A 26,496-nucleotide genomic window follows, 5' to 3' on the forward strand; every position below is an offset into this window, starting at 1 on the left:
TTCTTTGATGTTTTTTAACATACAACCTCCTACGCTTGGAAATAACAATTTTTAATTATTTAAATCTAGTCAAGATAATTATAATTATTGCAAATCAAACTTTAAAAGAGAATATCCCTGAGCAGTGGCTTAAGTTTTTAAAATCCAAATGTTATTTTTAAATTTGGCCCCCAAATGATGTCGAATATAAAAAATTCTTTTCGGTTTATCTTATTTTCTTTAAAAAAAAAAAAAAATCTGTCCCTCCCATAACAGCCTTTCCCATTCCTATCATCAGTTCTTTTTCTGTTGCACTCTGGCACTTTATCTTTTGACGTTTGATTCCTCTCAACAAAAGTCGGCGCCATTACTCACAAATTTCACTTCTGTAGAAACCGATCCAATTAGTTTATCGATAGAAAAGATCCAAGAAGGATTCGCATATGCTAGCGGCTTGGAATAGTGCTTTTTAAATTCAGATCCGGTCATTGGACTACGACTTAAGCTTAGTTTAGAGAGCGTTTGAAAGAATATTTTTGTCTTATAAGGAGTGATATAAAGAAGCTTTAAAGGCCACCAAACAATCGAAAATTACTTATTTTTTTTTATAGAAAGCAACTAATAAAGAAAACATGTTGAATCAAACTGGCTTAAACTATGAATAAGCTTATGCATTTAAAATTTGATATGAATAGAAACATATGATCTCCTTACTTTTTCACACTTTAAAAATTCTATAAAGTTTAAGCTGTTAATTAATTATATGAAAATTTTTTTTCAATTTAATAGCAACTTTTAATTTTGAAAATATGAATGCTATGCATTTATTAATAACTTATGCATAATACATTTTGGTTAATTTTGAACAAATAAATAAAGCTTTAATAAAAGCAGACCAAATTTGAACAACAAAAATTTGTTTGCAGCCAATTTTGAATTTTGCGAACGTAACCCCTTATTTTATACTGGATGGTTAACACTATTTCGCTTAACAAGAGGATTTCTAGAACCGTGACAGCCGTGTTAAGCGAGGCCAAGTGTACTTCAAAATGCTAGAAATTCGAAAAAGATAGATAGTTAGATAAAAATGGATAGGAGCAGCCGTTAAGGTCCAGAAGTTAATTTTAAAAGTAGCCCCCAATGTATTGGGATTTCGAAATTTCTTTTTAATATATATTTTAGCATTTTAAAAACATACATTTTGGTAAAAAATATAAAGGAATTAAAAAAGTTTTAGTAGTAAAGCTTTTAAAATAGATTCCATTGTTCTTCATAAATATTAATTTTGGATCTCATTGAAGCCACTGGGGGACTTGTCGAACCTTATTGTGCGGTTTGGCTTCTACCTCTAGCTCTTACAGTTTGGGTGGGCGGATCCCTGAATATCGCTCATTCCATTTAAAACTCTTGAGGGATAAACAATTATTATATAAGGTTAGTGTCCAACAAAGTATAATGTAGTTATCATGCGTGCAGATTCATGGGCATTCTGCTCAGTGCAAGTTTGTTTTGACAAGGTGACACGCCCACTCTAATTCCAGAAACGTAAAGCTCTCAAATCGTCCATTTAAACGGTGTTATTTAGGAAACTATGAAAGCTATAGATATCAGATTTATATTCCTTAGTTTCGTACGCAGCGCAAGTTTGTTGCGCTTATTTTCCACGTCGCATATGATTTTAACGCCCACAAGCTGCGCAAAGCTATGACGCACACAGTTTTGATGCTAGAAAACGACTTCCTTTCGTATGGCGAACCCAGTGTGCCTATTAGGATTTATCTCGAATTTTGTATGTGTATTCCCTTTAAAGAGGATCACCTCAACACGTTAACCTAACTTTTATCAATATATTGTCCGTTTTCGTTAATAGCGGTTTTTGGAAAATAACTTTGATAACAATAGAGGATATTTAAGAAATGGTTTTGTGTGCTATAAACTGTTTTTTACCTTTAGAAAAACTGAATGAGGTTACTTTTACTTTGAAATGAGCGCCATTCGTTATATGGAAACCATGGTCGCAAAAATACTGTCAACTCATAAATTCTTAGTTCGGGCACTTAACTTGATAATGCTTTTAACTTATAATAGACGTTTTAAAATCTTTATAGTATTCAATACCAAAATAACCTAATTGATATTTTTTAGTTTTATTTTATATATGAAGTTTTGTCTGCAATAGTTCTATAAACTTGCTTACTACACTTGCTTACTTTTCACATTCATTAGAAAGTACTCTTAAAGACGAACAGTATACATTTACAACGCTAAATTTCCTTTAGGTTCGCTTTATTTTACATATGTTATACACTTTTTTATTGTTGCATATACTTTTAATGCATGAACCAGAAACTCTTTTGAATAAGTCCATATCGAAATCTATATATACTGTTAATGAACATTCATCACCAACCAACTCTCGTTTTAATTAATTTTATTACAAATTTTAAATGTATGCTGTCTAGGCCTGCTACTTCGCGGTTTCAATTGGCCTCATCGTTTAATAACGAGTTAAAGAAAGGATTAAGACTTTTTACAGCAACGCCTATAATTAGGAATCATATATTAATATATTGATTATTAAAAGTATTATATTGTAATTTACCCTTCCCAGCTGACTGATCCTTTGAATCGCGCCACTTACAGAGCGATTCCTTCTGTATTACATAGGCATCATAAAGCTCGCCAATTAGTTCACTCAGCAATCCTGTAATGAATGATGATTAAAAAACAATGATTCGGAATTCCGAAAATTTCGCAATTGTTAAGCGATTACAGACGACCATTATTATGGAAAGTAAATACAATAATTAAATCCTCTTCAAGGATATTTGGTCTTACCTCTGGGGTGCTCCAAGCCGTGAACTAATAGTTGCATAGTATATAAGCATTCCAGTTGATGGTCTTCGTTAGAGTCAATGTATCTTTGCAAAACTGGTATGCAAAACTTTTGGAAGGTTTCGGACTCAAGTTTATAACTATTTTCCTTGTATTGAATCGAGAAATTACTCAATGTTTCGGTCAACCCCCTAATAAACAACTTATCAACCAGTATTATATTTCCCTTAAAAATATAAATTTCATATTATTGGACAGCTGTTTAAATGAAGATACAGTTCCTTACGTTACTATAATCAATAATGCAATCTGCCGTCGTTCCTTCCTTTAGCAAGTGCTCAATATGGTCTATCACATTTTTAACGTGCTTCTCTGGCGACTCTCGTTGCTCAATCACTGGCGATTTTGACTCGTTTTCTATATACTCCAGTCTCTGAAAACATTTGTGGTTCAAAAGAGATATGTCAATATAAAGTTGAACATTTTTTACCGATCGGCTCGATGTTAATGTATATAAATTCTCTCGCGACTAAACTCATTATTTTTATACCCTTGCAGAGGGTATAATGATTTCAGTCGGAACCCTATAAAGTATATATATTCTTCGGATATCCGTCCGTCTGTCCGTTCGTTTCTACGCAAAATAGTCTCTTAGTTTTAAAGCTATCGGGATGAAACTTTCCCAAAAGTCTTCTTTCTATTGCAGGTAGTATATAAGTCGGAACCAGCCAAATCGGAAAACTATATATATATTATAGCTGCCATAGGAACGATCGGAAAATTAGTAGGAAAACATGAAATATAAATTATATCTTTTGTGTTTTTTAACATTTAACCTTATAAGCTTGAAAATAACATTTTTTAATTAGTTCTGAATTTCGAATTAAATTTTATTAAAATCGGACGACTATATAATATAGCTGTCATAGGAACGATCGGATAATTTGTGGGAAATAATAGGAAACAAATTATAGCATTGGGGCTTTTTGACTTATTAACTTATAATATTGGGAATACGAGGTGTGTTCAAAAAGTAAGGTGACTTTGTATTTTCAAGAAAAACTATTAATTTATTTATCAATATTAATGTTGTTCCCTTCAAAGTAATCCCCCTCAGATGCAATACACTTATGCCAACGGTTTTTCCAATCCTCAAAGAACTTCCCATAGCACTTTTCGGTATAGCCTTGAGCTCTTCAAGAGATGCAGTCTTTATCTCTTCAATCGTTGCAAATCTCCGTCCTTTCATAGGTCTCTTTAGATTTGGGAACAAGAAAAAGTCACATGGGGCCAAATCCGGTGAATATGGTGGCTGACGCATTATTGTGGTGTTGTTTTTGGCAAAAAAATCTCTCACAAGCAAAGATGAGTGAGCAGGGGCATTATCGTGATGCAAAAGCCATGAATTGTTTTTCCACAATTCTGGATGTTTCTTTCGTATTGCTTCTCTCAAACGGTTTATTTACCGTACGACCATATGGTAAGATCTCCTGATGCACCACGCCATGGTTATCGAAGAATACAGTGATCAAAACATTGACATTTGATCAAACTTGGCGTGCTTTTTTCGGTCTTGGCCTTCCCATTGTGACGATTGGGCTTTGGTTTAGATATCATAACCATATACCCATGATTCGTCACCAGTTGTGACCCTTTTGAGTAAATCTGGGTCGTCGTTGACGTCATCCAACAGCTCTTGAGCGATGCTCATGCGACGGTTCTTTTGGTCAAAATTCAGCAATTTTGGAAAAAACTTCGCTGACACACGACTCATGCCCAAAACGTTTGAAAAAATTTCATGGCACGAGCCAAGCGATATACCGACATCTTCAGCAACTTCTCTGATAGTGATTCGACGATTTTCCAAAACAATTTTCTTCACTGCTTGAACGTTTTCATCAGTTGTTGACGTGCTTGGGCGTCCAGAGCGAGGCTCGTCATTGGCAGAGTTTATATCACTTGTAAGCATTTTCTTTACTCAGAACAGAACAGAACCGTATGCCACTGTCAACATTTCAAGTGTTTCGGAGCACTTAATTTTATTTTTTACACAAAATTAGATGCAAATCCATTGATCCATATTTTTCGATAGCAAAAAATCGATGAGCACGCAAAACAACTGCTTACCTTTACACCTCTCACAACTAAACAAAAAGAGGGATTCAATTGAAACTTGGTACAAATGTTAGGGAAGAGTGTACCAACATAACAAAACAAAAAAATCGATTATCGAAAATATGTTGCCCGCGAAATTTGAAAAGACACCTTACTTTTTGAACACACCTCGTATATATTTTTATATTTTTAAGAATTTCGAGTTCAATTTAATAAAATATTGATTAATTTTTATAGCTGCAAGGGTATACAAACTTCGGCTTGCCGAAGTTAACTTCCTTTCTTGTTGTTATTATACCCTTGCAGAGGTGATTTCAGTCAAAGTTTGCAACGCAGTTTAGGAGACGTTTCCGACCACATAAAGTATATGTATTCTTGATCTAGACGAGTCGATCTAGGCATATCCGTCTGTCCTCCCGTTTCTAGTCGCTCAGTTTTAAGGCTTCCAAGCTAAAATTTTTTTGGGTTTTTTTTTTACATATAACATATTAAATTAATTTGAACTTCGAATTAAATTTTTTCGGATGACTAAATCATATAGCTGCCATAGGAACGATCGGAAAATTGGTGGGAAAATAATATGAAACAAATTATAGCTTCGGGGTTTTTTTTTAATATTATCTTAGAATATTGGGAATATCAATCAAATTTAATACAAATCGGACAACTTTAACATATAGCTTTCAAAGAATATTACTGAAGCTAGTAATAATTATTAAAACTTTAACATGGTGTTACTAACGTTGATTACTTCTTTTAAATGCAAGGGTATACAAACTTCCGTTCGCCAAAGTCAACTTCCGTTGATGTCAAATCAAAACTTTTAAGATATTTATTTTAATTAAGGCCATGTTAGTCATATAAATAAATTTGAACTGTTTTTGAATATTATACAAAATATTTAAAGCTGATTCGAAGAAAAGCATATTTTTACGGTTACCTCATTGTAACTAAGAAAAAAAATGTTGTGAATTGATTTAATCGAACTGAATAATGTGGTCTTTATAGACTCATTAAAAACCTTTAACAATGTTTGTTTTTAATTATCTTTAAAATTAAGTAAATAATTCTAGAATATTGAGACTCATTTTGTTTCTAGCCCAAGCAACTATTGTTAAGCTAAATTCTTACGTATAAACAAACTCACATTGGATTTAATAAAGTCAGAAACTTCACTTTCAGGCATAAAATCTGACCATTTAAGATTGAACTTGCTCCACATACTCCGAGCAAATTTCGGACCAACATCTTGTGTACAATATATCAAGTATGTTTTAAGGAACTTTTTAGCCACGCTTGATGGACTGTTGTCTTTTAAATTTTTGTTCCACACATCTGATAGTGTCAAGATCTTTTTCACAATTAATGGTCCTATAAAGAAAAAACAGTTAACAATGTTTTGATTAAAATTTAAGACTGTAAACTTATTAGTCGGTTACTAGCACCAAATATCAGTGACCATCGATAGATAATGCCTTTTAAAAACATCGATCTCTCTAACTTAAAATGTTAGCTATAAAAAGGCGATAAACACAACTGATACATTATGCTAGTAAACACGACCAATGACTATATTACCAGCAAATTGAAGAATGTATAGCCAAAGCTCTGGAATATCAACAATTAAATCGTTTGCGTACTCGCTAAATTCATTGTACGCCAGTCTGAAGTGATCCACAGAGATGTAATTCTGTTGAATAAGTTGGAAAACAGCAATGGCCAGATACCGCCTGTACTGTTTACCGACATTCGCTAAATGCAAATAATCTGTCAATAAGTAATATAAGAAACTACAGCGCAAATCCTCTGGTACTCGATTCATGCATGAAACTACACCGGGCGTTACTGCTTTAGAAGCGGCGGCAAGCTCTATCATTTCTGAGACAACTGATTTGATGAGCTTAAGTTCAGTTTCACCAGCCTCCTTAAACACTGCCACTGGAGCAACGGAACGACTACCCTGGGAGAACGTTGCGGATGTAGGAGACTGCTGTTCACTTCCTCGGTAAAGTCCACCCGTGTTGACATTAGAGCTGACCAGCGATGTCGGTGTCTGTAAGATAATTTAATTATTGTTGGGAATATAAAATTAGTATGAAAAAAAAACTGTGGATTAAGCTTTGATGCTAGAATGGTTTTGTCAATACCTATCGACCTGTGTTCTAGTATAATTTTCACTACAGTAAAAAAAAAATATTAATTTTTACTCACTTTGCCAGCATGTCGTGTAGGTGGTGCCTGTTGCGTGTATTTTGAATGACTAGTAGATTTTTGAACCGTTGAGCTTAATAAACTGCGACCCTGACCGTGCTGGCCAGCGCGGGAAGACGAGTTTTCTCGAGATCCTTGAGAAGATCCAGTTCTTGAATGTATACCTTTAAAAATAATTTTCAATAATTTTAAATTATTAAAATCTTAATGAAATAATTACCTCTATCAAAACGATCGCGCTCTATTGATCCTTTATTGTATGATCCTTTATTTCTGGGTCCACTGCGATCTCTATCACGATCCCTATCACTGCCATTTTTATCAATTAGCGAAGATAGCACAGCGAAAGGATTAGATGGTGTTGAAGTAGACGCAGATGATTGTCTTGTTGTGTTGCTGGGCCAAAGAAATTGTCCCAATCCGCCCATCTTTTTGGTCTCTAAGTTTTGATCAGAAAGTTTAGACTGAAATATTAAAAAAAATATATTTACATAAATTATAAATGCAAAAGTAACATTTATCAGGAATAAAAACTAAAAGTAGGTATCATACCGACGATACTATACTACTACTATACCATTCATTTTAAACTTAACATAATCTAAGTTAACATATTAGAAAAGTTCTTAAACGTTTCCTTTGTTTTTACTAATAAATGGTACATATCTCAAAACATGCGCCGTTCGAATTCTGCCTGTGAATAAGCTCTTTCGTTTCGAATCTGTGGGGTAAATTCACATGTGTTTAATCGGGGGCCATCTGGACAAATTAACCTTCGGACCCCATGGGAGCATAAAATCGTAAGAAATGTGGGTGTAGGCGGGACTAAGAAGACGCCTCGCTAGACCGTGGACGTAGACGCCTCGCTTGATCTTGGCCAGGAAGGCCAACCACTAACTGATACCAAGGTTAACGGAAAAACCCACCCACTAATAGAGACTTTCCTAGAAAAAAGGAGGAGGTAAGATACATGAGAACAAGGCATGTTTCATAAAATTCTGACTATAATTAAATATTAATTAATTAAATATTTTGTTTGCGTTTTACAACTAATTGTGTAAGGTAAATACAAGAAAAACATAAATTCTTACCAGACCCTCCAGTTTATTACTGTCAACTGCTTGCGATCGGCTTCCTTTACTGGTCTGCACATGCCAAGTATTGTCATCATTGTTCCCATTGGAGTGACCAGCTCCACCAGTGTTATTTTGCTGCTGATGTCGCAGATTCCCGTTGTCACTACGTTGACTGTGGCTGCCACCATAACCGCTACCAGAACGAGAATCACCATATCGAGTGTTGCCACGATCATCCCGTTTACCAGAACCGCCCTGCGATCCTACAGGTGTAGTGCTGGAAAGTGTACCAAAGTATTGCGCAGAAAGCTGTTCGTTTTTTGCCTCCTTTTCAATTTGCCCCATAGTTTTGGGTGCTTCATTGCGCGAAGTTTGCCATTTATTCTTGCGTAAATCAATTACATCTTGAAGCATAAAACGCACTCGAGAGCTTACTTTGGCTCCATCTTTGTCAGTTTTCGATGCGATTGCCTGCATCTTGGTTATAGATTTTTCCAATGAATAACACCTACTTGGATCCTTTGAATTTACTGGGGTCTGCTCAAACTTAGCACCCACAGTTGTGAGCAGCTTGCAAAGGCATTCAAGCATGTCTTCAGAATGAGGATTAAGAAGTGTATCGATGCAAGAATATATTATTTTGCCTGTCAACATGGATATTTTAAAAAGCTCGCCGATAAATCTTACTGTGCCGCCTGAGCGTCGTCGTATTTTTCGTTCTTCCTCTTCTAAGAACGCCTCAAGTTCAGCTTTTTCGTTTGCATCTTTACATTTCTTTATTTTATCCACAATTGGTTGTAATTTTTTTTCTTTTGCAGTGCTCTGTGAAACGTTCTGCGTGAATTCCCGTTCCGTTTTGTCTAACAAAGCATTTCGGAAGTGTGCCAAATTAGATTTTGTGCCGCTTTCCATGCGCTCGTCTCGACCCTTTACTTCCGAAATTAGACGATGGCAAAGTCTGGCATAGGATACAGAAAAGTTTGGCTCATCGATTGCTTTTTCAAATACCAGTACAATAACTTCGTCCATTTTTTCGGGCGTATCAATTTTCAATTTTATTATCTCCTCGACAAGCGTATCGAACCTTTCTGGGGTAAGCTTGTTTAGAATACCTCGAACCCGACGTATTAATTCATCTTTTTCATGTGTTGATTTTGCTTCGCTATCACCATCTGACTTGTTTAAGCCTCGTGGTCGCCAGGCATTTTCGTTCTCACTAAGTTTTACATCTTGATTTAAAGATAAATTAACATGGATCATTCCCTTCATACTGCTTCTGCCGCCACCACCCTGGACACCTGACATCGATATTTGCTTGCCAATATAATTTCCTCCAGATTCACTGCTACGGTTTCCAATTATTCCAACCATCGACTGTACTCGTTTATTATTATTATTTCGGATAAAGGATGGCATTAAGTTCGGTTGCGGAAGAATTGATATATTTTTAACTTCTGGTTGTTTACGGGAGGCCTTTACCTCCCGTAACTGTAATAACTGCTCTCGATTGTATTGTTTCTTGCCGGTTGGATTGCTGGGCGACCACTGACCCTCATTATAGTTTATAAAAGATGATACGGTTATTCCTGTTCCTTCAAGTTTTTGATCAGTAGACTGGAGTCGGTCCTCCAAGTCCTCCTCTGGCTTGGAATCTGTACTTGTACCGGACTGGTGTTCTACAACCTCATCTGTATTATTCTTTAAAAGGGAGTCCATTGTTGTCTCCCGAGTAAGTTCTTTTGAAATATCGGCATTATTCTTCGATTTTATAGTGTCTTTATTTTCGGTTTGTCGATTGTCCAAAGTAGTTACTTCTTTTAATGCCATTGATGATATTTCAGTCTCATCGGGGACACTTCTTAAATTTATATCTTGCTGTGTTTGTTGCTCTGCGCTTTGGTTGTCTTTAAAACTTTCCACTGTAGATTTTTCCAATATTTCGATCGAAAGTGTAGACTCAGAATTATCTAGAGCTGTGTGCATTTTGGACGAATCTTCTATGAAATCAAGAGGTGGAATTTCAACAGTACTAGCGGTTTCAGGCTCTTCAGAAAAATTTGATGGTGGTTGACTGTCTTTTACATTAAAAGACAGTAACTCTGTTTGAAGATTTCCGGAAGACACAACAGAATCCAATTCATCAATCTTTATATCCTCTAATTTAGTTGGTTCATCCTTTGTAATCTCAGTATTTGATACCGATTGCTTTTGTTGGGGGGATTCGGATGTGAGTAATTTTTGATGCGCCAGACTTTGTTCTGTGGGTGCCTTAGCGGTTGTGACAATCGGTTTCGATAGTGCATCGTCCGTTTCATCTATAATATTATAAATATAATCAAATTTTTTGTTAAATTAAACTAAAATTACCGCGTACCTACAATTCTAAAAATGTTTATGAATTATTTAATAGTAATATATAACCAGATTATGCCTTTAAAAACACACGAAACAAGCCTTTACGCTTACGGGAGTCCAAAATAGTTCGTACAACATAATTTAAAATGTATAAGGAAAGACTGTCTTTATACCTGTTACAAGTAGGGGTTCTTGCGCAGCACAAGTTTGTTTGTCAGCGGGCTGCTACTCCCACTTTAATGCCCACAATCCGCAAAAATCGGCTGGTAGGTTGCGCTTTACTATATCTCCATTTCCCTTTTGCTCCCGTAAGCAGAGTAAAGGGTATTTGATAGCGTTCTTCCTTGTTTTTTTAATATTAACTTGACATGGCTAGTGACGCTGATCAAGAATATATGTATTCACTGCATTGCAAACTTCTGACTGAAGTTATTAAACCGTCTGCAAGGGTATACAAATTATTTACTAAAATTGATTATTTCTTATAACTGTAGGGGTATACAACTTCTTTTCTTGTTTTTGAATTTTTTCCACCGATTATATATAGTTAAAATATACAACTATTTTATATCTTTATGTACATTTATGACTTTTTATACCCTTGCAGAGGGTTTGATTTGAGAGAGGAAATGATTTCAGTCAGAAGTTCGCAACGCAGTGAACGAGATGTTTCCGACGTAAAGTATATATATTCTTGATCAGCATCATAAGACGAGTCAATCTAGTCATGGTGGAAAAATAATATGAGACAAATTAAAAACATTTTTTATTTCTGATTTAATTTTATCAAAATCGGACGGCTATATCATTTTACTGTCATAGGAACGATTGGTAAATTGGTGGAAAAATAATCCAAAACAAATTATTGCTAAGGTATTTTTTGACATATTATCTTATAATATTGGGACTATGATTTTTTATATTTTTAAGAATTTTGAATTAAATTTAATAAAAATTGTCTGAAAAAATTTCTTTTTTTTAGAATCAATGAAGTCAGGAACAATCCTTAAAAAATTGAACATGGTTTTACTAACATTATATTTCTTATAACTGCAAGGAATTTCAAACTTCGGCTTGCGCAAGTTAACTTGTTTTCTTGTTTAGATATCTTGATAGCCGGATAAAAAAACTTTTTTTAACGCGTTTAAAAATTCAAATATGTATAGCACCATCCGATTTTGATAAAATGTATTCCGAAATTCCAAACTAATTAAAAAATGGTATTTCTAAGCGTAGGAGGGTATATGTTAAAAAACACCAAAGATACTATTTTTTAAAATTTTTTTTCCCTATTATTCCTATGGGAGCTATAAGGTATAGTTGTCCGATCCGGCTGGTTCCGATTTATATACTACCTGCAATAGAAAGAAGACTTTTGGGAAAGTTTCATCCCGATAGCTTTAAAACTGAGAGACTAGTTTGTGTAGAAACGGACGACGGACATGGCTCGATCGACTCGTCTAGTGATGCTGATCAAGAATATATATACTTAATCGGACATATCTCCTTCACTGCGTCGCAAACTTCTGACGGAAAAACAAAAACCAAAAATTTTTTATTAGTTAAAATGCTTCCCACTTTTTTTTAAATTTTTTTGTAAGACATTGAAGACAAACGTGGTTTTAGCCTTTGGAAGCAAAAAAACTTAGTTAAATGTATGTATCATCTGGGTGTCATGTCGTTTAAAAGCATGGGTTGTTACTTAGGTTACTTGGGATTAAAAAAAAAATTTTTTATTTGTATTGCCCGGCAATATTAAGGGTAAGAACTTTCGGTCCTTTCACTGCCTTTTAGTGCTTTTTAACACTGGGTACTGATTTTCCTTCTGTTTCTAACCCACGAGAGTGGACTGCTGGTTAGAATGGAGAGGGGGGTAATGAAAAGAACGAGAATATACGCCTCTATTGTTTTTCAAAAATTTAAAGGTAACTTTAACCTAATTCGAATAAGGCTATTAAAATTATTATTTAGAAGTATTGGAGATTTAGAGGGTGTGACGAAACAGATAAATTGCTAATTAAGGAATAGAGTTAGTGAGCCGCGAAATTTGCCCTCTCTTTGCGCCGGCACCAATTTTCGCTTTGCGCGCAGCTCGGCCAGCAACTATTTACACACACACATGCATAAATGTGTGTTTCATTGCCTAGATCTGACGTCAACACGAGGGAGTTTGGTTTTGTGGGCGTTCGAGTGGGCGTGGCACTTTTTTTTAGGGCAAGCGATATGTTTTGATGAAACTAATACATTTCAGTCCGCCAGTTTTTGGAAGTTTAATGAGTTAGAGTGGTCTCGACAATACATTTTTAGTTCAATCGATAGATATTAATGAGACAAATATAAATACAATCTTGGTCGTTTTTCCAACTTTTATTCGTTTTGTTTTGTATTTAACTTTTCATAGCAAAACTTGCCCGGCTTCCCCCTCTCATATGTGATAGAATAAATGGAAGCCATTATATTTGCTAATAAATTCCACTGACAATCACTTAGGCACATTCTTTTTTATAAATATACAAGAATATTGTAATTTTGTAGTTGTTGATGTCTTCTAAATGAACTGGCATATATAGTACTCATTTAAATTAAATGTATTTACAGTAATATTAGATATAAATTATTTTATTATTATTTTAAATATTTAATTTAAATGAGTATTTTTATTTTAAAACGGTAACCATTATTTCAAAAAACGTATTCTTGTATGTTATCACGTTTTTTTTTAATTATAGTTGTTCATCGCATGCCCTTCTCCATGTATGTATATTTTTTCACGTAAACATATGCTGTCTTACCGACCAACCGAATTGCCGACGAATTGTTGCCTAGCCGCTATAGATAGACTCAGATGATATCAAATCTCACTAACACAAAGGCGATCGAACCAATGCGCCACGAGCTAAACGACGAACCGAAAAAACGGCCCGCCAGCCGCCAGAACATACTAGCAGTCTGCAAATAATATAAAAAGCAGAAGTAAAAATGTGTACCTCCAACACTCGTTCATTAATAATGCCGATACTCACGAAGATCACTTATGTCCGCCTCAATATATACATATGCGGAAGCAATTTAAAGAATTTAAGGAAACAAAGGTCTGCGACCCGAAGTGTTTTTGGGACAAAAACAACAATTGCGATTAGCAGAGGGTAGGGAGACGTTGCAACCTACGCGTGTCCGTCTGAGCGTTTCTGCGCAAGCTAGACTCTCGGTTTTAAACAAGATAATACTTCACAAAAGTCTTATTTCTGTTGCAAGTTGATGTATCCGAACCGAGCCGGACGGATAAATGTATCCTATAGTTCCTATAGGCAATAATCTACTTTTAATCTGACGACTTAATCATATACACAGGTCAGAAAAAAAGTAAGGAAATTATATTAAAAAACAAGAAAGTTAACTTCGGCAATCCGAAGTTTGTATAATTTGCAGTTATAAGACATAATCAACGTTAGTAACACCATGTGAAAATTTTAAGGATTGTTGCTGGCTTCAGTGATAATATCATAATATATAAATCAAATTATTTCATTATTTCTCTGACCGTTTTTTTGACAGTTATATGTTATAGTCGTCCGATTTTGAAGATTCAAATTAATTAATTTTTATCACTTTTCAAGAGGGTGGGAAATGAAATTTTTTTACTAGTTGCTCTAAACAATATTTAATTTGTATGCCATCATTTCTGTGAGTGTGATATTAAAATAAAATAGAAGATAAACTTATGGCAAAAGCAAAAATAATAATAGCTTGTCGAAAGCGGATAAACTCAAAGATCGAGACGCTATGGCAAATACTTGATAAGTGCTCCAATTAGTACAATTTTATTTTCTACAACACTTTTTGTAACATCTTTTCAAATAATTTTGAATATATGGGAAGGTCAGCGAAAATTTTGTGATTACTTTCTAAAAAAGAAAAACAGCAACAATATCCCCCCTTAAATTCCATATGGTTAAGAAATTTTGTGCCACTTTTTCCGCTCTTTTTTTTAATGATAATGGTGCAATTTATCCATCATGGCTAGTAAGACGTCCTGGTCAAGAATATATACGGGCCTATTCCAGATTTGGAAGTGAGTTTGTTATACGCTAACATTTTTTACACTTTATGGAAATGTTCCTGTCGTATACTTCTTTCACAATTACAATATTCAATTAAGTAAGGAAAACCGCTTTTTTAAATATCTTGAATCAGGTATTATTTGTACCGGCGTAACATATTTGCGCTGACGACCTTATCATATAGCTGCCATATGATCGATGGGATAATTAATGAAAAAATAATGCAAAGACCTTTATATTTCGGTTTTGGTAAACATATATGGTAATGAATCTTATCTTAAAATTTCTGTATATAGGCTTTAGTTTTCTGAAAAAAAAACAGAAAGTTCTGTCCACATAGTGCTCCTACAGAAACATTTGTTTTTTTTTTGCTTTAAATGTGTAAATTGACGAGTACATACCAGTGGTGGGAGCAGCAGAAGCCTCAGATGCATTTTTGGGGGACACTATGGGTATTCTAAAAGAAATAAGAAAAATAAATAAATTCAAGTTTACCAAGAAGGAGAATGGTAGTTTCTGGCAGAGTTCGACCCCTAGATCTCGAAAAAGAAGTCAAAAATATTTTAAAAAGATATACTTTTAAACATCATTTTTGGACCATTTTTCCTAGATTTTTGTAATATCTCGGGTTGAAGAAATATGATGGAATCATACAGCTATAATGTTACCCGTTGGTTTTGCCGAATAAATGAACAGGCTATGTTAAATTTATTGTGAGCTACGACTCAGAAAACTTTAAAAAATGTGTAATTAAAAAAAGCACGAAAAGAAGTTAACTTCGGCAGCCGAAGTTTGTATACCCTTGCAGTTATAATCAGCGTTAGCAACACCATGTGAAATGTTTAAGGATTGTTGCTGGCTTCAGTGAAATTAAAAAAAATTATTTCACTATTTTTCCGACCGTTTCTTTGACAGCTATATGTTAGATTCATCCGATTTTAATAAATTTAAATTCGAAATTCTTAAATATATAAAGAATTTTATTTCCAATATTATAGAGTCAAAGCATCAAATATATAATTTTTCCAAACTAATTTTCCGATCGTTTCTATGACAGCTATATAATATAGTCGTCCTGTTTTGATTCGTCCTAATTTAATTCGAAATTAAAAACCAATTTAAAAATTTTATTTCCAAGCGTAGGAGGTTATATGTTGAAAAACACCAAAGATATCCTTTTTTTAATTTTTTCCCCGATAGTTCATAACGGAGCTATAAAATATAGTTGTCCGATCCGGCTGGTTCCGACTTATATACTACCTGCAATAGAAAGAAGACTTTTGGGAAAGTTTCAGTCCGATAGCTTTAAAACTGAGAGACTAGTTTGGGTAGAAACGGATAGACAGACGGACATGGCTAGATCGACTCGTTTAGTGACGCTGATCAAGAATATATATGCACTTCATTGCAAACTTATGACTTCTGCAAGGGTATAAAAATGATATTTTTGGTGGTACTGCGCTTGGAAATAACGTTTTTTAATTATTTATAAATTTCAAATTTTGTTTTATAAAAATCATCTAGCTGTCATAGGAAAGATCCGAAAATGGGTGGAAAAATATATGAAACAATTTATAGCTTCGGTGTTTTTTGACATATTATTCTATAATATTCGGAATATTTTTCTTATATTTATTATTCTTATATTTTAATAAAGTTAATAAAAATCGAACGACTCTAACATATACTGCCAAAGAAAGGGTCAGAAAAATTGAAATTATTTTTTTTAATATCACTGCAGCCAGCAACAATCCTCCTTTCACATGGTGTTCCTAACGTTGATTATTTCGGACATACAGACAGTCGAACGGACGGACGGACGGACCTGACTAGATTGACTCGGCTGGTAATTCTGATCAGGAATATCCAACAACAAGAAAGGAAGTTAACTTTGGCAAGCCGAAGTTTGTATACCCTTGCAGTTATAAGAAATAACCAACTTTAGTAAATTCGAAATTCAGAAAGCACCAAAGCTATAATTTGTTATATATTATTTTCCCACCAATTTTCCGATCAATCCTGTGACAGCTATATGATATAGTCGGATAGACGGACGGACATGGCTAGATCGACTCGTCTAGTGACGCTGATCAAGAATATATATACTTTATGGGGTCGGAAACGTTTCTTTCACTGCGTTGCAAACTTCTGACTGAAATCATTATACCCTCTGCAAGGGTATAATAATGTGTTTGATTAAACATCAAAACGAAAGTGTGCCGAATAAGAATTCTGAAAACAAGATTTGCGTGCGCGTACATATCCATTAGCAGCTGTTAGGTTAAGTGATTTAGTTTTTCGGGAAAGCAAGAAACAATGTGGACGGCAGTCCACGTAAAAAACTAAAAGCATTGCATATTAAGACTTAGTGTGGGTGAAGTATAAAAGTTCAAATTTGGAAAATTAGATCTGTTTGGGGCGGGTGGAGTTAAGAAATATTAGTTCTACCACTTTTGAAAGAACTAGCTAGTTTGCCAAGAAAACAGCTGTAAATTGATACATTTTGTATACCCGTAACTTGTGAAGTAGTGAAGCTACAGGCTTGTGCGATACGTCGTTAGAAAGGTATTTCGAAATATTATGTATACCTTTTAAACACGGATTGTCTAAATAATACCGTTTACAAATTATGGCCCAAAGATTTTTTTTTGCTTAGATTTCTTTAAGCCCTTTTCCTGATTTTTCAAAATCGGTTCTAACGATTTCAAATAAAATGTTAAGGTGTTTAGTCCTTGGGATTCCTCAACTGTTGGCATACGGCACATTCAGTTATAATGTTATAATTCAACAGAAATTGCCACATTTACCAGTTCAGAGCATCCTACACTACCTGAGCATTGAGTTTTTCTTTGTGCGAATCCAAACTCAATTTGAAGGTCCTGAATATTTAAGATGATCTTAAACAGCTCAATAGAAGAAGCATTAGCTTTACCACTTTTGGAAAAACTAGCTAGTTTGGCGAGAATACAGCTATAAATAGCTAAACTTTGCAAACCGGTAACTTGTGAACTACTAAAGCTACATGTTATTAGAAAGGTGTTCTGAAATGTTAAACCCTTTCTAGCATGATTTGCTTAAATATAAAATATAAATATATATTAAAGTCTTGGTTTGCAATTCTTTTAGTTTTTTACGTAGACTGCAGTCCACATTGTTTCTTGCTTTCCCGAAAAACTAAATCACTTAACCTTAACAGCTGCTAATACATATGTACTCACACGCGCACGCAAATCTTGTTTTCAGAATTCTTGTTCCGCACATTTTCGTTTATTTTAAATCTATATATTCAAAGATGGAAAAACGATTAAGTCGAGTGCCTCGACTTTCAGTACCCGTTACTTAGCTTAAGGGAGCAAAAGGGAAATGGAGATATATAAGCAGCAAAGCTATATTGTAAAGCGCATTCTATCCACTATTTTAATATATGGTATATATGTATATATGTGGTGGTCTTTGAAAAATCCGAAAAAAGGGTTAAAAAATCTTGAACCATAATTTTTAAAGGTGGTATCGAAATACCTTTCTAACGACGTAAAGCCTGTAGCTATTTACGGGTAAAGAAAATGTAGCTATGTATTTATAGCTGTTTTCTCGCTAAAGTAGCTAGCTTTTCAAAAAATTTCTAACATTGAGCAGTTTTCATTTTAAGAGGACTCCGAAAATCTTGTTTTGCGTATTACTTTTTAACAGAGCACCCGATTTTGACAGTCGAGGTGTCATTCGACGCGGATTTTAGTTGTGTTAAAATAATTACATAATTAATGTAGTAAGTATAAGAAGAAAAAACTAAAGAAGAAAAAAATAAAATAAAATTATTAAATACAAAATTTAGAATTGGTAAAAAAAAATAATCGTTTGAACCTAATTAAATATATTTCCTTTATTATTTAGAAATTATCCGAAATACAAACGCCATAAAAGAGAGAACACCAAATGAGAGCGAGCGAGAAAATATCAGAGGGTTTAATACATTAAATTCGATATCTCGAAAACAAAAAATGGCTCCAACCTATAAAAAAAACGTATTTTAGGTGACAAATGGAAAAATATTTAAAAAAAAAAATCGGTTAAATCGATACACGTGTTTACTTATTTACCGAATAGCATGTATAAAAAAGTTTCAGCAAAATCAAAAATGTTAACTTAAAATGTCTAAGATAACTTTCACAAGCACATATCGAAATAATCCAAAGCCCATTTGGGTTTCTGTGGTAAATATCGTGTTTTGGTCCTGTTATAGCGACTTACAGCTAGAAGACAAATTAAATTTAATTATGCAATAACTCTTACATCGATTTCACATCCAAAGGTTAATTTATGTCATGATAAAATGGAAATAGGTACCAAAACACGTTTTTAAAAAAGTTCGCATTGATTATTGGTAGAATTCATTAAACTTTTTATAATAGCATTTAAATTTGCCTGCATTTCTTCAATGGATAATTAAAAGCCAATTTAATCCACAAAAAAAATGTGGTGAATTGCTTTTTGCTAAGTTCTTTAATATTAATATTATTAATTTATTTTTAATTTTAGTAGCTATGCTTAAGCATCTTTTACTTTTGGATACCTAAAATACATTGCTAGATCGCAAAACTGGGTACACATTATCCAAGGAAGGGATTAAAGACCTTGAGTTCTTTTAACAAATTACTTGTTTATAAAAAATGCATGTTCTTAATACTTAGTATAATTAAGTTTATTTACGATTAAAAAATTATGAAAAATACCGTTATGAGCCGATCAAAAATTTAAATACTTTTTTTCTTTTCTCCAAACAAAAGATATCCTTTTACTCGACCTCTAAAGAATACAACTAGGTCTGTTTATTCTTAGGAAACCGTTAATTTAAATAGTAAGCCCTTCCCAACAATGCAAGAACTTTTAAAACATTGTACTTACTTTTTGCTTCTACCTCGTTGAGGTGTAGGTAATATTTCAACAGAAGGTGCATCAGACATCGCGGATACGATTGGAGTCTGTCCAACATCTTGGCGGCTTATTGGTATGGGTTCTGCAAAAGATAATTATATATTTTTATTAGCTTTGGATAGCTGGTGTAGCGATGCTTGTAAGTTATTCAGCCAACATCATTTAGTTAAGCAAAAGATGCCTTGATAAAATAATTGGATTGGTTTTTGTTTATTTTAAACCATAAAGTAAAGGTAGACTAAGCCTTTTGTACACATTTCAGATTCATAACATTCATTGTGAAAAATATTTGCATTGATTCTTGATATCTGAACAAGAATGGAAACTAGTTTGGCATACCGAATTTTTTCCCCCTTTCATGTCGTTCCTTTTTGGGAGAATTGTATGCTTTACAATTTTTAGAAAACTTAAAAATTATTACACAAGTGTTAAGACAACGTTCCACTACAATTTATGTTTAAAATCGAAATATAACGGATTAAATATTATTATCAGTGTAATTTTCTGATCATTCCTATGGAAGTTATATGATATAGTATTCAAATTTTTTATTAAATTTAGTTCTTAATTTCGAAATATCAAATAAATATGGCAGCTATATGACATAATCGTCCAATTTAAAATTTTAAAAAATGTTATTCTATTTTTCCTATGGGAACTATAAGATATAAGATACATATACAATCAGGAAATAGAAATAAGGCATTTGACAGATTACATCAGTTATTATTAGGAATATATACTTTATGGGATGGGAAACATATTTAAAATTAAAAATATACCTACCAACGGGGGTGTAAGACGCATTTGTCCGTGTTTCGGATCCTTGTGATGTTGTATTGCTTAAATTATTTATTCCAACAGTATCTTGCTGTGGAATACGTATTTGACCTTCTGACAAGACAACTGTGGGAGTGTTTGGAAGAGTAACCTGCTCCGAAAAGTCATTATCTGTGTTAGAGTTTGTCTAAAATGTTAAAATGTTTAAACATAATTGTTAGTCGTCTGAAATGTAAATAACTTGCCTTATCATAATCGTCTAATATATTTTTTTTAGTGGCCGGGTCGATTATTTGCAAGCGATGCTGATGGCGGCGCCTGCTTGCTGGTTGCACCTGCACAGGCTGCGACTGCACACTTGCTGGCATTACACCAACCCCAACCATTGGCGGAACACCCACCTGTCCCATTCCACTGCCAGGACCACCAACACCCATTACATTGTTTGTTCCTGGCTGCACTGTGCTAGTGATCAATTGTAGCTGCGACGAAGTTGATCCTGGAGCTGTCAGAGGCCCATTTGGTCCGGACTGGACTGGTTGCAAAGTGTTTCCCACATTGACGTTCGTACTAACCGATACGGCACTACGAGTATGTGGCGGAGGCTGCTGTTGAATAGTTGGCACGTATTGGTACTGGTAGTAGGGCATTGGGGCTGGTGCATATTGCAAGTGAGAAGTTGGAAATGTTTGTTGTCGCGGGTTATATTGTGTGTATTGTTGTATCACCATATTTTGGTGAAGGGGCTGTGAGTACATGGGTTGAACATGAACATGGCGTGTTGCACCGCTGGTGGCACCGCGTGGGGTATTCGCCGTTGGAGGTGGTCCACGAAATATTGCCCCACTTTGTGGATTTGAACGGCTATTACCAGAACTATTGTTTCCCGTTGAAACATACTGCAAAAATGCGAAAGGAAATAAATGATCAGTACGTTGAAAGGCAAGGGACATAAAATAAAAATTGTAATTATGGTAAAAATAATAAAGATTATGTAAAATAAGTGCAAAACAAAGGCAAACGGCGCTCTGATTACACAGGAGCACAAAATTAAACTTTGTGAAATTTCACGAGCCATTTCTGGTTTTCCATGATATTTGGCTGCACCTGAGTAAAAGTCACATACAAACTTGTTTGTATCACCTACACGTTTCTACGTTTTCGGTCATTTTTTTATTATTTGGCCAACATAACTGGACTAATATTAAACATTTTCTTTGGTTTTTATCAGAGAAATAGTAAAAATTGTGCGAGTTCCCTTACTCAGAAACACTCAAAAATATCATGGAAAAATATAAATGGCTCTTAGAAAATTTGGCTAAGAACCTGTAATTAACACAGGTTCTTGACCAAATTTTCTAAGAGCCATTTACATTTAGTTATACACGACCTACTAACAATATATGCAAAATGTAAAATAATGTACATGATAGATTCCCCAGTATAAATCACATTAGTATACGGACTGAAAAATTTACATAAACGCAATACACCCTTGTGATCAATATGTATTAATATCCTCGAAACTGCCTATGATACTGCAAATAAATTAACATAACTAAACGCAAGTTTTTAATATAAAAGTTAACCAACAAGATAATTAATTTGATTGGCATTTTAAATAAATGTTACCAAAGGGGAAGAACACCTTTTGAATTTCAAGACATTTTTCAGAATTGGGTACCGTACACAGAAGATTTTAAAAATGTTAAATTATAAAGTAAGGAAAGTAATAAAAATGTATGTATTGTGCGTCTGTTCCTAAAATCTGATGGTTTACCTCTGCCGCTGCTTGGAAGCTATTATTTTTTATCAAACTACTGTTTTTGAAATCATACTTTCTACTGGTATCAACACAACTGACGCTAACGCCAACAATATTTTTCTCGTGCATGTAGGTTGTGCCTGCTGCAGTCGTGCCCAGAGCGACTCCCATAGTTGTTCCTATATGCGAACTGGTCAATGTAATTTGGCTGTTATTAGTGATTCCAACTCCAGTACAAGAAGTCGTTCCATTTCCGACTCCGGTGGTAGAGTTACTTGATACTACTGATGCGCCGAGATTGTTGCCTTTTTTCGTAGTGTCCGGTACGTTCAGAAAACGAACGTTTCCATCTTGGCTTCCAGGTAAACCCCGCTGATTGGATAGGTTGTAAATGGCGGTCGAATTCACATCACCGGAATTCAGTTGACAACTATTCACGGTCATTATGTTTGAGCCATTACATATAACCGTTGACTGGTGGGCTCCAACTGGTCCAGACCCAGGTATGGATCTGTTTACAACGTTTGCATAGCTTTGTTGATGCTGCTGTGTTTGCTGAAGAAGAAGGGATGGTTGTTGCTGATGCGTCAAGTGCGAGGACTGTTGAGCATTCTGTGCTGTTGCCTTAAGAATGGAGACCACATTGTATGCCTTATTTATCTGAAACTGAGGCTGTGGAGTTTGATGGTTATGCTGCAGTTGCATAGTCTGTAGGGATTGTGGCTTTGAAGGTAGCACCTGTTGAGCATACTTTTTGGTCTTTTTATTGGCTGGCAAAATCTACAACAGATCACAAGAGTGGGGATATTTCCGGACTGTAGAATTTAATAGCAATAATTTGTAACTAAAACTTAGCCAGAGTATATAAAAAAAAGATAGTCGACTAAACCGACCTCACTTTACTCAAACAAACTTATAACCCAACTTAAAAAAATCTTTCAAATATCTCAGTCAGCTACATAGATGCTGTCTATATACTACTTTATCATTTTGTCAGGTTGCTGTTGTGAAAAAAATGAATTATGTTTCCAAAAACATTACTGTGTCTAGCCCGTCTGCCTGGCCGCTCCTTTTTTAATATTTCTTTAAACGTTTTTTGTACAATGTTCAGCATTTTTTGAATGTTTCCAATGCGGCAGTTTGTAATTTCGCTAAAATCAACATTTGTATTTCAATGTTATTATTCTTTAAAAAATATGTTTTTTATTGTAACATTTAAAAATGTTTTTATGTCAAATGTTACTCCGAGTAGAAATAAAGAAACCTAAATGATAAAAATATTTTGAGAAGTAAGTTCACAATCTGAACTTTTTGAAATATAGAAGATATTCTTCGAAAACTGTACACTGGAGATCTTTTCTAAAGAAGCAAGTGCAAAAAAAAACATTTGCTAATAAACATTTTTTTATTAATCACAAATTTTCTATAATAAAATTATAAAATTAAAAAGAAACGAAAAATATGGTATCATTAAAAACATGTTGGCTCTAATTTTAATAACATTTAACATCGACTATCGAATAGCCATTACTCAGCTAAGAGGAGAGCGAATAAGATAAGATTTAAACAATTTCTGGCATATGTATGAATATTTAGAATATTAAAAGAAACTTTCTGAAGCAAACTTGCGCTGCGCAAAAAGTGCAGCCAAAGCATGCCAAGTTCAAACTCTCCAGGTTTTACGCGAAGGGTCACATACTTTATGTGGTCTAAAACGCTTAATTGTACTTGTTATATTCTTTCGGACGAATCTTGTGTTCATTCTGTCAAACAAGTGCAAGGAAATTCTCATTTAAAAAAAAAATTGGTGATTCAATTATGTCGAAAACTCAAGTTTACAATTGGTATAAATCGTTCAAAAGGGGCGAGACGAAGTGAACGATTTGTCACGTTCAGAACGTCCTTCAACCTCTTCAAATGAATAAAACGTCGACAAAACAAAGGTGTTGTTTTTTCGGAATTCTTACCGGAAGGCAAAACCGTCAATAAAGAATATTGTCTTGGCGTTATAAAGCGTTTAAGAAAGAATGTTCTTTGCTATAGACCTGATTTTTAGCGGAACAACAGTTGGATTTTGCACCACGACAAATCATCAAACAACCACCGTACTTTTCAGATATGGCAGCGTGTGACTTTTTCCTGTTACTAAACTTAAAAATTAAATTACGATTTCGTGGAACCTCTCTGATAGCATTGAAGACATAAAAACTAATTCGCAACGAGAACTGAAGGCTATCCCGATTAATTGTTGGAATACGTTTATTGAAGCGGGTCTTTTTTGAAGGGAATATAATAAATTTAGATTCATAAATTGTGTTTTGTTTCAAATTTCCTTGTACCTATTTGACAGAATGTACCCTTTTAATCTAGTAGTAACGGCGAGACATTGCAAAGCACTGTACTAAAAAAAGAAGCCCATACAGACACTAAAATGTGGTTAAATAAAATTTCGATAAATACAAAATTTAATTTATAAAGTAAACTTCATAACTATTTAAAATTTGACATTTTTAACAATTCTGCGACTTTAAGGCTTCTGTTAATAACGTAAAAACTAGAAAAAACAGAGAAGAACGCTTTAGTCGAGTGCCCCGACTATCAGATACCCGTTACTCAGTTTAAGGAAGCAAAAGGATAATCAAGATATATAAGCTTCAAAGCGATATTTTAGGGCGCCATCTACCGGCTTTTTCAGCCATTTGTGGGCGCTAGAGTGTGCGTGGTACCTTTTTTTGGTGAGTCGATAGATATTGATGAGACAGATACATTTCAGTTAAAATTTTGTTTTTATCATAAAAACTGTAGGCGCTACAGATTTTCGCGAATTGCATGGCACCCCGCTGAAACAAACCGTCGCTACTTAGGAACCCCAGGAATCTGCATGCCAAGTATTGTCACTGTACTAGAACGCGGTACCATCTTAACGAATATTTTTTTATTAAGGGGTCGTTCAGTGAATTTTCTTTTTTTATTAAAAAAAATGTTTGGCTGTTTAAACTTTATTCGGACATTGAAAAAAAAAATAATTACATACATATGTAGATGGAGGAACCAGCACAGAAATATTTTGTAAACGAATGAGGCATATTCAAGTGGTAAAGTCGTATTAACAGCAAATAATGTGTGAAAAGGGATAACATTTAACAGATTACATTGTCAGCTAGACTTACCATGTTTTGTGCTGAATGGGGCTGCATGATTTTAGCTATATCTGATTGTGTTGATATAGTTGGTATAGCTTGTTGCATTACGTATATATAATCCTAGTGAGTTACTTATGTAGAAAATCGTCAAAACGGTCAACCTAGCCGTTTCATTGACGATTTCTGGGGCGATTTTGAACCCACTAAAATAGGTCGTCACACAACCATTTGATTCTGAAAGAGATAATATTAAAAATTAAATAAATGTTAAGCTGCCACTTGTAATATTTTTACCTGGAAATAAAGTGGTTTATCACTTCCAGAAACGTATCTGTAAGTTATAGGAATGACACGTATAAAAGATCAGTGAATTTCTAAAAACAAAGTTTCCTTTTATTAATGCAAGCTTGTCGTTAATAATGGTAATACTTAACAAAAGCCTAATTCAAAATTTAATAGTATTCTTAGTCTTCAAACCTTGAAATTAATTCCCTTTTTCAATCTGTTAGCCTTAAACCCAATCAAGCCTTTTAGCTTTGCATATTTGCCGACGTTGCTGCTGTGCAGATGGCCGTAAAATGTGCAAGATTTAAACGTAAAATTAATATTCACAAATAAGGTGAAAACATGCAAATGTGTTTATCATCTGCGTAATTTCGGAGTTGCTACGAATATTAACAACGTGTCAATGTTTTCCCTTAATTCGGTAAAGTCAATTTGCACCAAGAGTCATCATGTAATATTTGTTGCCCAGTCTTCATTAACACTTTCCAATTTACCTGAGCATATGTGCCTTAACAATCCGATTATATACAAAAATTCGACTGTTAATGATTTCACTTTAAGTGTATTTTAAACAGTTATATATCAAGGCGTAATTCTAGCTTTTAATCATTACAACCAAAAAACAATTTTCTTTTTGTTAATTTCCACATGCAATGTGTTCTGTCCATAGGCACAGAGTTGCAGTTGTTATTCGATATATCGAATAGTCACGGTTTAGTCAGTTGAACGTAATTTAAATGGTAATATTTGGTATCCACCTTTTTGTTTATTTTTATTTATCGATAATAACGCAAAAATTCCATTATAGTCTGTCCACACGCCACTTAGAATCTCTGTTGCAATTTTAAGAGGAACATTGTTCCCTTAAGCAAAAACAGCTGATCGGCATTACAAAACCAAATCCGAAAGGAGTTGTGGTGAGTCCCTTCGAAAAAATGCAAAACAACCAACAGCGTAGC

General features: G+C 34.2%; 1 protein-coding gene across 3 annotated transcripts; it reads right to left on the reverse strand.

The window, feature by feature from the left end:
• Positions 1-2,230: 2,230 nt before the first annotated feature.
• On the reverse strand, positions 2,231-26,206 carry LOC108035993 (eukaryotic translation initiation factor 4 gamma 3). Of its 3 annotated transcripts, XM_017111856.3 has the most exons (17): positions 26,032-26,206; positions 25,547-25,583; positions 25,280-25,486; positions 22,125-22,889; positions 20,590-21,243; positions 20,351-20,531; positions 19,535-19,646; positions 15,034-15,089; positions 8,232-10,531; positions 7,361-7,604; positions 7,141-7,304; positions 6,508-6,982; positions 6,077-6,300; positions 3,101-3,247; positions 2,818-3,040; positions 2,582-2,683; positions 2,231-2,521 (listed from the first exon to the last, which is right to left on the reverse strand). In XM_017111856.3, exons 3-17 carry the CDS (start codon positions 25,355-25,357, stop codon positions 2,460-2,462), a joined length of 5,787 nt encoding a protein of 1,928 aa, XP_016967345.2. In that variant the 5' UTR covers positions 25,358-25,486; positions 25,547-25,583; positions 26,032-26,206; the 3' UTR covers positions 2,231-2,459. The 3 variants fall into 3 exon arrangements, with proteins under 3 accessions (XP_016967345.2, XP_050742867.1, XP_043947144.1); XM_050886910.1 differs by lacking the exon at positions 25,547-25,583; XM_044091209.2 differs by lacking the exon at positions 22,125-22,889 and having other exon boundaries at positions 26,032-26,203.
• Between the last annotated feature and the right edge of the window lie 290 nt (positions 26,207-26,496).

The sequence above is a fragment of the Drosophila biarmipes genome, chromosome 4 (genome assembly GCF_025231255.1).
Source record: "Drosophila biarmipes strain raj3 chromosome 4, RU_DBia_V1.1, whole genome shotgun sequence".
Lineage (NCBI taxonomy): Eukaryota > Metazoa > Arthropoda > Insecta > Diptera > Drosophilidae > Drosophila > Drosophila biarmipes.

Coding starts and splice junctions, on each gene's coding strand:
- LOC108035993 (XM_050886910.1), bottom strand. CDS start 25,357: ATGCAACAAGCTATACCAACTATATCAACACAATCAGATATAGCTAAA. Junction 20,532..20,589: donor TATTAGACGATTATGATAAG/GCAAGTTATTTA, acceptor TTAACATTTTAG/ACAAACTCTAACACAGATAA. Junction 15,090..19,534: donor CAACGAGGTAGAAGCAAAAA/GTAAGTACAATG, acceptor TATTTCTTTTAG/AATACCCATAGTGTCCCCCA.